At 33.9% G+C, this 18,118-nt stretch overlaps 1 protein-coding gene across 1 annotated transcript in view; it reads right to left on the bottom strand.

Moving 5' to 3' along the window:
* LOC114333765 (GAS2-like protein pickled eggs) overlaps nucleotides 1-18,118 on the bottom strand; it is a 579,287-nt gene that overhangs the window by 37,611 nt on the left and 523,558 nt on the right. Inside the window, exon 7 of the mRNA XM_050647107.1 lies at nucleotides 4,380-4,487. Coding sequence (XP_050503064.1) covers nucleotides 4,380-4,487 — 108 coding nt within the window. The remainder of the gene's footprint in view (nucleotides 1-4,379; nucleotides 4,488-18,118) is intronic.

Genomic DNA, 18,118 nt, shown 5'->3' with positions numbered 1-18,118 from the left:
GCTGCAGACGGGGGATGTGAATTGCATAGTGTAGAATTCCTTCCCTCTCGTCTTCACTGCAGCATCCATTTGACTTGCAAATTGTAGAAGTCTTGGAGGTGTCACCAGGAAAGTGTACCAATATGTTTTCAATTTAAAAATCTTTTAGTAATATTTTTAATATTTTCAATATTAATAATTTACTATTAGGATTGAAAACTACTTCGTCTTTCAATGCCAGATGGCGCTAGCCACCTACTATCATCACTTCAGTCGCAATGGGTGGGAGAACCTCTCGATGCGAATCAGTTAAAATATGGAGAACAGTGCCTACGTTCTTTCCGATGAAGGCTCCAATAAGAGCCGAAAATCGCGATTCAAGGGACTGGACTGCACTCCGTATTCTAATTGAAAAGTAAGATTGTTTTGCCTTCGCATTGCAACTGAATAAAACTGGTATACATTTTTATTTTATAGTCGTATTACTCCGTAGAGTAACTAGGTGCATTTTTCCGTTGGAAGTTTACCAGCTGCAGACGGGGGATGTGAATTGCATAGTGTAGAATTCCTTCCCTCTCGTCTTCACTGCAGCATCCATTTGACTTGCAAATTGTAGAAGTCTTGGAGGTGTCACCAGGAAAGTGTACCAATAAGTTTTCAATTTAAAAATCTTTTAGTAATATTTTTAATATTTTCAATATTAATAATTTACTATTAGGATTGAAAACTACTTCGTCATATAATATATAATATATAATATGTAATATATAATATATAATATATAATATATAATATATAATATATAATATATAATATACATTATATAATATATAATATATAATATATAATATATAATATATAATATATAATATTTAATATATAATATATAATATATACAGTAGGAAAAATGAAAGAATACCCATGAATGAACATATAAAACACGCTGTATTTTCCTGTCACCGTGTCACACAAAAAATTGGCCAGCGCAAGTACATGTAATAATTATTGTTACATGTACTTGCACTGGACAATTTTCTTTGTGACACGCTGACAGGAAAATACAGCGTATTTTATATGTTCGTTCATGGGTATTCTTTCATTTTTCCGACTGTAATATATAATATATAATATATAATAAGAATATATTATAGTGTGAACTGAAGCTGTTTCAAGAAATAAGTTTGTTTTAGTTGGATGTAGTTTTCCATTCAGAAATCCGGTTCAATGTTCTGGTTGCACCGGTTTCAATAATAAAGCATTTTTATCAACGTGGCTCTAAATGATAAATTTTGTTTATTTTTTATTTTAAGTGCAAATTTGGGGGCGCTTTTATTAGATATAGCAACTTAGTGTCGACTTTTATTCGTTTTCCTGGCTATCGACACTTGTGGAAAATATATTCTAGCGATACTTTATGACGGCTTCTGGATGTCGCTCTAGGCGACCTTCTGACCTTATTATTTGATTCTTCTTTCCTTGCCTGGGATCGGCGTCTCCAATTATTTTACATCTTCTGTTTTCATTCTGAGCCTTTTACTAACGAATAAAAGTATACCATAAAATTTGGGATAAAGTAAGTTGTTTGATCTTATCACTCTTCCTCCCATTCCTCTCTTCCTCATTTCTTCGAGATATTATTTCCTTTAATTTTAGGCGAGATCTGGAAATAACTTTTAATACTCCTGGATTGAGACAAGTACTCCATTTAGAGAGCTTGTTGCATTTGAACATTCTGTAGTCTATCTATGAAAGCCAATACATATACCAATTTCTTCCAGAAAATTAGGTATCTGAGGGTACGCCAAATGCAATAATCTTTTTAGCAAACCTGCTTTAGATACTGCTGGCCATATCGTGTCTCTAAAGCTTAAATTATAGATATCTCTCTCTCTCTCTCTCTCTCTCTCTCTCTCTCTCTCTCTCTCTCTCTCTCTTGTCGTTTCCCCATTACTGAGGATCGTGATTTCTTCCAATATTCCTAACAATGTTTCTCCATTGGTCTCTATCTTCAGCTGCTCTAAGAGCTTCGCAGAATGAGTTTCCAGGTCAATGGTTTATTTGGTCAGACCATCTAGTTGGTGATCGTTCTCTTGATCTTCCCGGAACGTTCCAGAAACAATTAATCTCTCCAAACTGTCGTCACCTCTGCGAACCACGTGACCAAAGAATTGCAGAATCCATTGCAGACATATTGTGGACAGCCTTTTTTTAATATTGAGTTGGTTTAGAATGGAAACGTTTGTCCTATGAGCTGTCCAAGGTATGCGCAGCATTCTTTTCCAGCACCACATCTCAAAGGTATCAATTTTTTGGCGCTCGCATACGCGAAGAGTCCAAGTCTCTGCTCCGTATAGAAACATTGAGAATACAAGGGCATTCACCAGGCTCATCTTGATATTTTGTGAGATAGATCTGTCTTTCCAAACTTTAGTTAGGCGACTCATCGCATTTTTTGCCATACCAATACGTCTCCGAACTTCTGCTTCACAGTTACCATCGTTAGTTAAACTAGACCCGAGATAGATATAGGTGTTTACTATCTGGTATTCCTGTAACATGTTAGTCAGTTGAATAGTGTCGAATCTGTCGACCACCATTATTTTTGTCTTAGCTTTATTGATTTTTAGACCAACTTTATTGCTTTCGTACTCAACTCTTCGCAGAAGATCAAACATTTCTTGCTCATTTGCTGCTATAAGTGTAGCATCATCAGCAAATCTTAAATTGGAGATTTTCCTACCAGCTACTGTTACTCCACCGGCCCATCCTTCTAAAACCATCCTCATGACATGTTCACCATAAATGTTAAATAAGTCAGGTGACAACACGCATCCTTGTCTAACACTTCTCTCGGTCTTGAATTGGTTTGAGAACTTCTGATCTAGTCGTGCTGACGCTGTATTAGACTCGTACAGATTTTTAATAAGTGTCACCAGGTGCATTGGTACGCCCATTTCTATTAAAATTGACCACAGATTTATCCAGCTTAAACAATCAAATGCCTTTTGGTAGTCAACGAAGCATATAATCATATGTACTTGAAATTCTCTAGACTTTTCAATGAGTTGTCTCAGGTTCAGGATTTGTTCCCTTGTACCTTTACCCTTTACAAACCCCGCTTGTTCCTGAGGTATTTGGTAATGTAGATAGGTTTTTAATCTGTTTTTGATGATATGCAACAAGATTTTACTAGCATGTGCCATTAGTGACAGTGTGCGGTAGTTTTCACATCTGGTACTAGTTCCTTTTTTGTGTAGTGGATATAAATTGAGGTTCACCAATCAGATGGCCATTTTCCTGAATTCCAAACAGCGACATAGATAGAATGGATGATATGTAATACTTTGTCACCTAGTAACTGTAGTATTTCACATGGTATTGAATCAATGCCTGGGGATTTATTTCTCTTTAGTGATTTAATTGCATCTTTGACTTCAGCGAGTAAGACAGTCGGTTCTCTAGGGTAGTCAGAAGGCCACTGATTTTCTGCTGATACCTCGTTATTTTTATACAGTTCGCCACAGTAGTTTCGCCATGTTTCCAATATTTCATCAGTATCGGTCTTTAAATTACCTTCCTTATCTATTACAGACCACGTTTGAGGTTTAAATTCTCTGGTAAGGAGTTTGATCTTCTGGAATAAGTCCCTCGGTTCATTTCGCGACAGCCATCTATCTCTCTGGATAATATTTGAGAGATGTAATCAGCTTTATCTTTGCGGAACTTTTTTCTGATTTCTCTCGATATCTCTCTCGAAATTATAGATATACAACTGGATAAATCATGGGAAAGAAATTGCAAGATGGTTGCTGCCCTTCTTCAAGGCGATACTACCAAGGAAGCTGCCATGTCTTTCTTAGTCCAGCCATTTATTCCAGCTGCTGTTTTGAATTGAAAGCGATAAGTTTCCCATGCTATTTAACCTTCGAATGTGAGTGGTTTTAACATTTTGCTAGTTCTAATTGTGCCTGGTTCATCTGGAAGATAATGAGATTGTTTGTTCAGATATTGTTTAGATTTAGAATTCTTCTGTAGACCTATATTTCGAAAGCTCTTGCTTCTATCGATTTTGTTGAGTCACATGTCTCAGCTGCATATTGAGAGCTTAGTATTCCTTGTTATATATTTCCTAGTCGAACATGCTAGTCTATGTTTGATTTCTGAGGAGCAATCGCCATTGTTGCTTATCTGTGACACATGTATACAAATCTGTCTACTACTTCGAAATTTGCCATTTGGTGTATTTTCTGTAGATTATTATTTACCTGTGTACGATCATTATTTTTGTGCTTCCGGTATTAATCGGAAGTCCGAATTTTTCTTATACATATGGTAAAATGATTCGTTTCGGTGACTCAATCATCAATACGATTACTGTGAAATTAAATATTAATACTCACCCTGACAAAAATAAGAACTTTGGTATCGCCTATCCTGTATTTTCCTTCAGAAACCCTTATCATCGGAAATTGAGTTGGACAGGTACATTTTTCGACTAAATCTCTAACCTGAAAAGAAAATTTAACGTTAGAAAATAAATAACGGGATATTATTTTGTTTCTTTACTTGTCATATCTATCTTGGCATATCAGCCTTTAATCGATAAAATTTTCTTGTATTTTAAAATTCTCTACTAATGCGCAGCCGTATGTTTACGTTAATTCTTAGACAATTCTAACAATAAAACACTGAAAACGTTTGTTTTCTATACTTCCACAAAATTTATTACAACTATGTGGAATTTTGTGGAAGTATAGAAAACAAACGTTTTCAGTGTTTTATTGTTAGATAAAATGAACACTAAAATGAAAAATCAAGTAACGGTCGAATCCATCAATTTTCCTTTTTTGCGTATGCTAAGAAAACTTATACAAATAATAAAAAACAAGCGTAGATTCCAAAATAATGGGGCATCTGCAGTGGATGAAATACAACTTGATTTGATAAGGGTTACAAATTAAATCCGATTGTATTGCTTTAATTTTCTAATTTATTAATGAATTTTAACACTTATTTAATTTAATTTTTATTTTAATTTATTTACACTTATTTTAAGTTATTTATGATTAACACAATTTACACTCAAACGTAGTTTATGTAATACAATTTGATGACAAATGTGTTTTATTTAAATTTAAAAATAGGTAGCGCTTAACTAAGGACCCTATTTAATTAGAAATATAGAAAATCATACATTACAATGATACAAACATGTAGAAAGATTGTCCGAAGCTAGATGGCCTCAGAAAATTCTATAAAAGTCAGCATCGTGTAAAGGACGACGATATAGAACTACAATAAAGTGGAATATACACGAACAGGGAATAATCACAGAAAGGAGTCTAAATGAAAGAGATTAGAATGATCAGAATTTAAAATAGCCCTCCACACCACTTTATACAAAGTCGATATATATTTAAATTTAAGCTTAAAAGTCAATAAGGGATGTAAATTCGTAAGTGCTCCTTTATTAGTGGTGTAGTACAGACTAAGGGAGGTTTTAACCCTTTGGTATGCTAATTAACCTTATATGAATTGACTAATGTTTAGACTTTACTAAGATTTCGCTGAAAAAGAATTCTTTGTTCTGATTACTACGTAATGACAAAATAAGAGATTCTCAAACTGTTTTCTTGTGGCATATATAGTTTAAGTTAAATATTATTTATATGGGATTAAATAACAATTTGATTGTAATCTCCGGAAATAGTTTTGATCTGATTTTGATGATTTCAATAGAATAATACATTGCACACACACGTAGTATACACTAATAGACTAATACATAACAAAGACAAAAATCACATCAACTCAATGGCATATGGCAAAATGAGGCATATTTCAAATGCCTCATCTTTGTTGCCAAAACTCAAAACCGAAATTTCATATTATATGAAGGGTAGTGCCAGAACTCGGGCAGCCGCCAAAATTTTTAGTGACGGATTCACGATATTGTCAAAAAAGGTATACTTACAACAAAAACTAAAAAAATATATGCGCGGATACTTTTATCTTATGTATCTTATATTTATTAATCTGAGGTGCCAAGCAATTGTCCAACATTGATCAAAACAGTTCCGTAAATTAATTAATAATAAAATCCTCTTAACCTACCACCAGCATTTACTGCTGATAGTGCTTGAAGTTTGTTGTTACGATTTAGTCTCTATTTACCAATTTATAAAAATAATACTATTTCATTATTCACACACATGCATACATTTTTGTAATGTCACTTTTAAAGTTTACGATATATGAAGTTCATTCTTCTATTTTTTGGTTGCAAAGTTTTCAATGACTTTATTGTTAAAATTATCAATACAATTTACAAAATGCTTTTCTGCAAATAGCATACCTAAAGCACTATGTTTTAACATCGAAAAACAGCGTTCTGCTTCAGATGTTGATATAGGAATGGTAACTAAAATACTTTAAAGTTTAATAGTTTCTTCAAATGTGCTTTTTAAGCCTTCCCTCTACAATAAAACAGATAGAGAAACAGCCCCAGAGGTAGTACTTAATTCGTCTCGCTAATACAGTACCTACTTCTAATTCAGTTTTAAATCGAGTCTTGCTTAAAAATTAAAATTGTCTCCATGTTTCATTAAGAATGATTCGGAGAACTGATGCTTATAAGCAGAAAACTTCTCCGACATAAATAAAATAGAAGCAACTAAATGTCCGGAGAAGGTAGATCTTGGAAAGATCTGGTACTTTGAATACTATGAACCTTTAAGTTGTGATCTAATTAGGCGCTTGACCAGCTCCTTAAATATGCCTCTATTTTCTGAATTTTCTTTTTCGTCGTGACCTCTTAAAGCTAACTCGAAAGCTCCACAAAACCTTATAACATTTGTAGTTTTTTTAAACTCTTTAAAAAAAATATTCTTAAAAATTTAAATTTCTTAAAATTTTTTTAAGATACTAATCTTTATCGTCAATTAATAAATTAAACTTAAGAAATAATCAAAATATTATTTATACTACACCCACGATCATGATGCACTAAAAGTTTAATTATAAATACAAAAACTTTTTAACAGAACATATACATTATAAAAGAGACAAACCAGCACGTAAAGAAACACAATCTCGTGCCCGGCACAGAGATTCTCATTTTAAGGTATACTAATAGTCCAATAGTCTGTCACTTACATAGAATGCTCGTAAAGTATTTCTCTCTTTAGTCGTGCCAGTCTGACTTTGGCACGAAGGAGATTCTCCTGTCGAATAATCTTCGCTGTCGGCAGGGATTGTATTACGCCCATAGTTGCCATATTTTATATAATTTATGAAGATCAAAAGAAATACACACAAAAAATTAACAGGAATTAAAAAGTGTTGAAGATAAAAAATATGTTTCTACATAGTTAGCAAGGTAGTGCCATGGCTCTATGGCACTACCTTACGGGCCGCCACTGGCATATATAGTTTAAGTTAAATATTATTTATATGGGATTGAATTACAATTTGATCGTAATCTCCGAAAATAGTTTTGATCTGATTTTGATGATTTCAATAGAAATAGTATAGAAACATTGCACACACATAGTATCCACTAATAGACTAATAATACATAAGAAAGACAAAAATCACATCAACTCAATGACATATGGCACAATGAGATGCCTCATCTTTGTTGCCAAAACTCAAAATCGAAATTTCATGTTATAGGTTTAGAAAATTCGACTACAATAATGGAATTTCCCTAGTCAATGGAAGTAATAAAGTTTATGGACATCATGAGAATCGTAAACAATGGCAAAGTCTCGCAATGTTTATTTACTTAACAGCTTTATAGAAACTGACTTCACTTGTAGTAAAATACAAAAATTGCATACGAAAGCTGCACTCCTCACCTTCAAAAGGTTGTTTGTCGACAGAACACTGGCTAGAAGACATCGATATTTTACCGTCGAGTTGATACAAATTTTATTTAAAATATTGATCTGACATTCAAAACTGACATTCAAAATCACCGGTCGCTTTTAGCGTTCTGTCTAAAAGAATGATTTATTCTACATAAAAAGTACTAATACACATTTGTGTTTAAATTGATCTCAGCTACATTTTTTGTTCGAACTACTTTTTGGTAAATCGATATTCCTCCTATTTTTTTAGTACTTTCGTACCTACGAGGGGTTTTAGAGGGAATCCCGAGGTTAAGGCAAGCGTCCACAGGCCCGCATCGTGCGCATCGGACGCATCGTACGCAACGGATTTTAGTTTGCCTTGTATAAAAACTTATGTAACTGCGTCCACTGATCCGCATCATACGGATCGCATCATCGGCATTGCCGAAGCGATGCCTCCAGAGGCAACTTTTGCGATGCGTGCCGATGAGTCATACGGAATACCGATCAGTGTACTACATCCTAGTACATTATTTCACGGTTTTTGCTATATATTTTAAAGAACAGCTTGGATTGACATGAAATTTGGCATACGCATAGCTAACATTATCAAATAAAAAAAGTGATATTGGGCGGATGTGTGCTTTTACCCTGGGGGTCGGTTTCACCCCTTCTCGGGACTGAAAAAATATACGTCCAAAATAAGTCCGGAAATCGATAAACTGGCTACTTTTAAGAAAATTTTGTTCTATAAAGTTTTTTCATTAATTCAATACTTTTCGAGGTATATACGAGTGAAATTGTTCACTTTTTATCAAAATAACCACGTTTTTAGACGGTTTTTTGCAAATAACTCAAAAATTAAGTATTTTATGGATAAAAACGTTTTTAGCAAAAATATAGCCTGTAAAATAGTGAAAAACATGGTATATCCATGAGGTCTCTAGACATAGAAAAAGCAGAGTTATAGCTAATTAAAATTAGTTTCATGTTCGCCAAATTCAAAATAGAATAATTCAACGTGAAAAATCCAAAAAATGAAGCCCTTTTTGGGGAAAACTCATTACAATTTTTTTAAAGTGTTTAAAAAAGCTTTATGTCTGTTTTTATAAAAAAAGTTTCTAGCATCAAATATAAGAAAATTACGCTCAAAATAAAGTTGGTGCCTTTTGTTTTAGCAAAAAAAATCTAGTCACCCCCTAATTAGCAACTTAAATGAAATTAATCATTACCGCTTCACAAATTGCTTTAATTATGTTGTGTTTATATGACCTGTCCTGTAAGTAAGTGTCATCGATTCAAAGTGCTTATTTTTGAAAAAAATTGGTTTTCAAATAAAATTTGTTAATTTTTTAATTTTGAAAAAATTTATTTTTTTCAAAATAACTTAAAAATTATTTGAAACACCAAAAATCACAGACAGTAAAAAAAGTCGGAATTGCTTTTCTGAATATTTTGTATTTTTTGTTTTTCTGTAAGATAAAAATTAGGTAAGATATGGCTGTTCAAAATGTGCATGCACTCGTGATTAGTGGCTCGTTCAAGCCTTTTTAACTACAGCCCTTTAAAAAATTAGGACTTTGAACCGAAGAAACTTACAGATCATATTAACAATGCATACATGAGTAAAGTAACTTGTGAAGTGGTAACGATTAAGTTCATTTGAGATGATAATTAGGGGATGATTTTCCCGCTTTTTTACGAAAAAAAGGGACCAACTTTATTTTGAGCGTAACTTGTTTTTAATGCTAGAAATCTTTTTATAAAATAAAAATAAAGCTTTTTTTAAACACTTTAAAAAAGCTGTGATGAGTCTTCTCCAAAAAGTGCTTCATTTTTTGGTTATTTCACGGTAAAGTATTCGATTTGGAATTTGACGAATATGAACCTATTTTTCATTAGCTATAAATCCGGTTATGCTATGTCTAGAGACTTAATATATACAATATTTTTTTCACTTTTTTACAGGTTATACTTTTGCTAAAAACGATTTTTTCGACAAAATACTTACTATTTGAGTTATTTGCGAAAAACCGTCTAAAAACGTGGTGCAAACATGGGAGGAGAACGAAGACTATAAAACAATGAACTTTTTAAAAAATATTAGAGTTTTTAATGATGTTACTGAGAGAGGTGTAAAATTGATGTAAGACATTTCATTTTCCCTCACAAAAGATGAACAAGCAAACAAAGTTTGTTACAAGTAGTTGAAAACCACAGAAAGTATTTCACCGATTTCAGAAAGGCAACTTTGATCAATCTTTAAACAAACTTTTACTGGTATACATTTAAATCAAATTGTAACAGCTTTGCGTATTTCATTATATTCAAATGTATAATAAGTTAGAAAAATGGGTGCTACTATGCGGTCTACTGTCGCGTTTTTACTATAGCTTGCATCCTACCGAGATAATCGGTGTATGAGCTGTAATATTACAATGCCGACAAAAAAATGTTTACAAAGTGAGTAAAAGTGTGATATTCTCCACGTTCCGATTTCTTCTTGAATATGTTGTGCATCCAAAAATTATGCTTCCTTTTTCTAGATTTTTTGAAGTGAAAACTTCTTTAGGGACGTTGTGCGCTTTTTGGATAGGGGAAAAAGCATTAAATTCGCGACCGTCATCGCGACCGTCATCACTTATGCTATATATTGTTTGTACGTATATATAAATTGTATAGAAGTATTTAAATTTAAAATAAATGTAAAACCTATTTTTGGATGGGGAAAAAGGATTTATTTCGCGACCCTCATCTCTTCGGCGAAATAAATTTTGTACGTATATGTATTGAAGTGAAAACTTCTTTAGGGACGTTGTGCACTTTTTGGATGGGAAAAAAGTATTAAATTGGCGACCGTCATCGCTTCGAAGAAATAAACTTTTGAAGTGAAAACTCCTTGAGGGTCGTTGTGCACTTTTTGAATGGGAATAAAGTATTAAATTGGCGACCGTCATCGCTTAGACGAAATAAATTTTTGAAGTGAAAATGTCTTTAGGGACGTTGTGCACTTTTTAGATGAGGAAAAAGTATTGAAATAGCGACCGTCATCGCTTCGGCGAAATAAATTTTTAAAGTGAAAACTTCTTTTGGGGACGTTGTGCACTTTTTAGATGAGGAAAAAGTATTGAATTAGCGACCGTCATAGCTTCGACGAAATAAATTTTTGAAGTGAAAACTTCTTGAGGGGCGTTGTGCACTTTTTTCATGGGGAAAAATATTAAATTAGCGACCGTCATCGCTTCGACGAAATAAATTTTTGAATTTAAGATTTCTTTAAGGACGTTGTGCACTTCTTGAAAGGGGAAAAAGTATTGAATTTGCGACCGCCATCACTTCGCTGAAATAAATTTTGTACGTATATAAATTATGTGTATGTATACATAAATAGCATAGGGCAAACGCATCGCGTATATGATATAGGTACTTCTTTTTTGGGAAAAAGCATTGAGCTCGTAATTTATATACTATAAGAAGTTTTCACTTCTGTCGGCACTCCCACGAGTGCCTTCAATTTTTTTTTCTTCTTCTTCCTCTTCTACTAACAAACAAGCAATAATGACTTTTGTTCTTCATCGTTTTCCCCCATTCTCGCAAACACTTTTCTCAGGTACCTACAATCACTACAAAAATCTGAATGAAGTGGCATCGGCAATCCGATTGCTGATACTGGCGTCGGCAAATCCGATCGCTGTCGATTAGTGCCGATACAGTGGAAGCAGTATGAAAAATTAATCCGTTTGATGCGATCCGTCCGATGCGTACAATGCGGACCTGTCGCTGTCGACGCTTACCTTTATAAGCTGGCTACACATTATGCGTGATTCGCGATGCGTAGTTCGTAGTAATTCGAGATTCCCTCGCTACACACTATGCACGATTCGCGATGCGTGATTCGTCCAATTTGTTGTAGTTCATAGTAATTTAATAAAAATGTATTTGTTATTAATCGGTAACAAAAAATTTTTGTAAAAAATAATAATTTTTGCACGATTGATCATTTTTGACTGTTTACCGTGACAGATTTTACGTCAGTAGGTGACTTTTACTAGCAACTCGACGGTAAGTAATCCAACTCGACGGTAAGTACTCCAACTCGACGGTAAGTAATTCACTTACCGTCGAGTTAAAAAATCTCTTAATTTTAATTTATTTTTTGAAAGAATAAAGAAAACTAACGAATTATTTATTAATATTGAAACTTATGGTACAATTTGTTAAATTATTTAATGAAATCCCACTTGTTTGGGCTGTGGTTTCACTTCTAACAGAAACTCCTGCAGAATCGCATACATTAGTAGTATCCAACATTTTTTCTCTTCAAATACGCGATCAAAGTTGAAAACTTGGAAATATCAATGCCATCATAAAGAAAAACGGTGGATTTAATCATTGAATATTCTGCCCAGAGGCTTCCAGGAGCTTTCAACTGCATATGTCTTTGAACAAAATATGCCAATAGAGTCTTTTCTTCGATTCTTAAATTCTTGCCTTCGCACCATTTTTTAAAACTTTGGTAGGTATTTTGATAACGGATTTTGGATTTTTCGGGAATAATTGCGGAACACCCTTCTTCCCAAGCCCGTTCAATTTCTTCAAATTCACTTTCCTCTTATTTTAATTTATAATAATCAAAGTTGTACTTAAAATTATTGACAACTAAATAAAAACTCAATTCTCCATTGTTGTTATGCACCCTAGTTACTACCTAACAACCAAAGTATCTATCTTGATAAAATGAATGAAACTAGTCAATATGACGAAAATGTTTAATTTTATAATTTATAATGGTATCAATCGTGCAAAAAACGTTATAAGCATGTCGAACGTTAAGGGTAACTGATCTCAGACAATAATTGGAGTCGTCGCCCCGCTCCTCCTCCAAACAATTATCTTCGATCGGTATAAAACCCTTACCGTTCTCCATACTTAATATACTATTAAACATAATGATTTTTAATCAAATTACATTTTTTATTTAAACAAAATTATGATTCTTTTGTATAAAAAATAGGCTATCAAACTATCGAACATAGTTTTAATCCGTGATGAAACGTGAATGCTTTGCAATAGATCCGAATCATTTATTAAAATGTGAAATATTTCGCATGGATTGGTCAAATTATATTGTACAGTTAATATAGATTTTAAAGTTTTAATGTTCAACTGCATTTTTTCAGTTGTCCATACTTATTGATACTAGCAAAGCACGGTCTGTTATTGTATTTGTTCTTGGAATTAAATGCGCGATTCTTCAATTATTTTCAAAATATTTTGACCAGGAACATTATTCTGTTTGAAATGAAGGAATAACTCGGTTCATTTTTTGTCTGTTTCCACATTTGCAGACAACCAACATTTTAAAAAAAATTGTATCTGTAACATTTTTTTACCGATGACGCCTCATCAAAGAGATTATTTTTCGAAAAATGTTTTGCTACTAGATAAATTCAGAAGTCCACAAGCAAAAGAAAGAATTTTTCCTGCAGCTGGCTGTATACCATCAATCACAAAAATTTTATTGAAAAATTCTTTGTAAAAGGTGTAATTTTTTTTATTAAAATACCATTAAGGGTTACATCACACAACGTTTTCGATTTCCTTAAAAAATCATCATCAGTGTTAAAAAATAAACAGGTTGAATGCTATAGTATTTTTACTACAAAAACGTTATTACGTAGGTCAAAATTTTTGACGTAAGAGAACTGTCAAAACATTAGAATGTGACTTTTCATTATTGCTATGTTTATTATAAACACGGCAATAATGAAAAGTCACATTATAATGTTTTGACAGTTCTCTTACGTCAAAAATTTTGACCTACGTAATAACGTTTTTGTAGTAAAAATACTATAGCTGAGCCACCAAGAAATACGAGTGTGAGAACCCTTTAAATGTTACATATATAGTTATGTTATAAATGCATATTTGTTTGAAATTCCATAGGATGGATAACATTTATAAGGAATTATGCCCTTAGGCAAAGCATGACATTCCCATCACGTGGGATATACAGCGAGTTGTTTTGTCTCTACATGACGACAGTTAGATCAGTTAGTTTAAACATCAACTGATTGTTGCTATCTAACGGTCTGCATGTAGAGACAAAACAACTCACTTTACATTCCACGTGATGGTAATGTCATACTTTACCTACGGGCATAATTCCTTATAAATTTTATCCATCCTATGGAATTGCAAGCAAATATGCAAATGAATCCGAACAAATAGGTCTAAAAATGAATTTTGCCAACACAAAAACAATGACAAACACACAAGATAATAGAAACGTAATACCAAATGACACCACAATAGGGCTTTTCATTCACAGTCATTTGTTTCGAGCTTCTGTCATGTGTCACATACGTTATTGGTAATACCAATGATACAAACCAAAGACGTATGTCGTAGATATATTAATATTATGTGACACATGACAGAAGCTCGAAACAAATGACAATCGATGAAAAGCCCTATAGAAGCGGTTAATGATTATATATATTTGGGACAGATAATAAAAATAAATAAGGAAAACCAAACAGCGGAGGTAGAAAGTAGGGCCCAGATAGACCTGGGCAGGATTTGGGAAATTAAAATGGGCCCTAAATAATAAAAAATACAACAATACTTAAAAGCAAGAGTGTTTGACCAGTGCATACTCCCAATTCTTACATACGCATGCCAAATATGGACCTTGACCACAGCAAACATGGATAAAATAATGAAAACACAAAGAGCCATGGAGAGAGCAATGTTACGAGTAAAATTAACAGACAAAAAGCAAAAACAACTGGGTAAGAAATAAAACAAAAGTCAAAGACGCAGTACAACATATAGCCAGGCTAAAATCGAGCTTCGCAGGTCATAACGTCAGACAAACGGACAATAGGTGGAATACCACGATACAACAATGGAGACCATGGACAGGAAAGAGAGCAAGAGGACGACCCCAGATGAGATGGGGAAAATTTTTAATATATTTGAATTGAACTGTCCATTCTTCAAGATATTTCGAGTAGTTTAGTGGGACCTTGTCCTTCCAACCTAGTGATGGGTTTTCGAATAATTAAAGGAAACTAATCGTTATCAATAATTATTCTCTCTCGTAATTATTGATTTCATTTGACCCTTTCGTAATTGAAATTTTCCCCTTTTTTCACAGCAATATGAAATAATGTAGCTTGGTTGTGTATCAAATGAAGCCTTTGTGATAAGCCATTTTCAAAAAAGAGCTGCAATATACTTGGCAGTTCTTTAAATATTTTCTACAGCTGGCAAAAGAGCCTGTTTTGCTGTCACCAAGAATTCTTTTATATTCGATTTCTGCGCTTTCACAAAAATCCGCGCCTTTTAAAACGCACAGTACATTATTTTAATTTTCAATATTTTCAACATCAACTGGAAGCAGGTACGTCGATACTGCCCGAATATCATACTTATTATGTAGAATGTTCGTTAAGTTTCGAAAAAACCTTATTGATGCCTCTTCTAGCTTTTCCACCAAACTTTGCGTTAATTTTATCCTCACAGTAAACAAATATTTTATTGTTCAAATTATTCTTTTTTAAAATAGTACTTATTGAGTCAAAAATTATTTTTGAACTTTCATTCAGCAATGAAACAAAATCTAATTTCTAATTTTAATTCCTGTTTCTGGATAAAAAGTCTACCAATTGTCGGAAGATTTGTTAAATCTTTGTGGTTGGAAGCATCGGAATATATTGTGAAAATGCCCATTTCACGATATGGCATCATATCGTGAAAACGAATATGGTGAAAAAACTTATTATAACTGCTTCGGTTTTTGTCCTTGTATATCCAAATTTTTTGTCATATAAAGTTTTGATCATTTGCGACGTATAATCCATTAATCTGAAACTTTTATTATGTCGTGGAATGCAAATACTCCTTTCGCTAATGCTAGCAGTGTTTGCTAGCACTGCGAAAAAATTGTTATATTTTAAACGAAGAAGTGGCGTCATTAAAAAATCTTTTGTACCTCTTTGTCGCTAGATGTTTAGTAATATCGTTTTTTGCACCATATCAGACCGTACATTCAGCATTGCATTTATCACACCGTACCATAAAACACCATAGAGTAAAAAATCTTCGTAAAAATCCGTACATTCTCTAATTTAGTTTACTCTGCATGAATTTTACGCGTTTTTTTATGTACCTTTTATATCTTTATATTCACCATAATACTTAATAAATAATAATAGATAAAATATTTTTACAGTACTTTTAAAATAAGAAGTACAGAGATTTTCTAAAAACCGGAACATTTTTAAGAATCGGTGGGACGCGGGACATTCCAGTAAAAAACGGTACTGTTCCGCCAAAATCTAGGCGTGTGGTCGTTTTAAATTATTAACGTAAGTTATGGACGCATTAACTATGTACATTTCGGCGAATTTCGGTGAATCAGCGGTTTGTGTTGATGCACAGCCTTTGATATTCGTTAATTTACCGCTCACAAGAGCGAATTACTGTGCACACACGAATCATGTTGTTTACGAATCGATTTTTAACGCACAAGACCCTACACACTATTCGTGCACTAACGTCCACTGACCGCGAATCGCGCATCGCGCATCACGAATCGCGAATCACTCAACGAACTAGCCGCTACACACTATGCGTGCACTGCCCACGAATCGCGCATCACGAATCACGAATCGCGAATCACGCATAATGTGTAGCCAGCTTTAAGCTGGCTACAGACTATGCACGATTCGCGATTCGTGATGCGCGATGCGTGATTCGTGGTAGTGCGTAGTAATTCGATATCAGCTCGCTACACACTATGCACTATTCGCGATTCGTAATGCGCGATGTCTGGCCTGATTCATCGCAGTTTCAAATTAGTTAACTGAGTGTAAGCACCAGCATCAGATATAATTATTTTTAAATTGTATGTATTTATACATATTTCTTACTATTTCTACATATATCGTTCGATTCGGTACAGCGAATCTCTATTTCAAGATCCTAAAATAATGGGAACCAAAATAGACATTAATTATAAAAATTATTATTGTTTGTTCCTTAAAAATTAATATTGAGCGTTTTTTGTGGATGATTTTCTAAGTTCAATTATTTATATTTAATTTGTTTAATAATTATTAAAATACTATATACTGCAGAATTGAATTACAATTGTTTTTAATTCCACTTAAAAAACAACAAGAACGCGGACTTAACACCACATTTTCATTGTAGACCAGGGCATTTAGCACTAAAAACACCCGAATAAATAAATTTTTAAATACAGCACCTAGAGACTTGCAGTTTTTTGCATTATATTCAGGATGACGTCAGGACGTCAGGAAAAAGTCTACTATTCAAAAATGGGTGGAAATGCATAATTGCACTGTAAAGTGCATAAACTGCATCCAAAATTGCATAAATATAAAAATAATGTCAAAATCAGTATACTAAGGAACAAAATTTATTATTTGGGGGGGTTTTGGGAGTCACTGAATACGATTACGCCATCAGAACTGATCCCAGGATCACCTGGTGCCCACGGTCACGGCAAGAGACGTCATCTTCTGGAGTTTCGATGGTTTTCGGCATTAAATCGATGCAAACGGATTACTCGGGAGTTTTAGGGGTCGCTAAATACGAATATGATATCCGAATTGACCTACGGAGTACCTGGTGCCCAGGGTCGCTACTAAGGCACGTCATCTTCTGGAGTTTCGAGGGATTTCGGCACTAAATTTATGTAACTGGACTACTCGGAAACACGAAGATGCCATCAGGCTAGACCTTAGGATCACCTGGTGCCCAAGGCTACTGTAAGGGACGTCATCTTCTGGAGTTTCGAGGGCTTTCGGTATCAAATTGATGCAAACGGATTAATTACGAGTTATTGAGGTCGCTAAACACGAATATGCCATCAACACCGGCTCCCTGTGCACCTGGAGCTCAAGCGCACTGCAAGGGACGTCCTCTTCTGGAGTTTGAGAGATTTCGGCATTAAATTGATAAAAATGGATTACTCGGGGGTTTTTTGAGTCGTCAAACACGAATATGCCATCAGAACAGACATCTCGAACACCTGGTGTCCAAGGTCACGGCAAGAGACGTCATCTTCTGGAGTTTCGAGGGCTCTCGGTATTAAATTGATGCAAACGGTTTACTTACTTGTTTTTGGGGTCGCTAAATACGAATATGATATCAGATTGAACTCCGGAGTATCTGGTGACGAGGATCGCTATTAGGGCACGTCATCTTCTGGAGTTTCGAGGGTTTTCGGGATAAAATGGATGCAAATGGAT

This window comes from Diabrotica virgifera, chromosome 3 (genome assembly GCF_917563875.1).
Source record: "Diabrotica virgifera virgifera chromosome 3, PGI_DIABVI_V3a".
NCBI classification, from domain to species: Eukaryota; Metazoa; Arthropoda; class Insecta; order Coleoptera; family Chrysomelidae; genus Diabrotica; species Diabrotica virgifera.
Note: the sequence above shows the minus strand (reverse complement) of the source record. Positions and strands in the feature narration are given on the sequence as shown.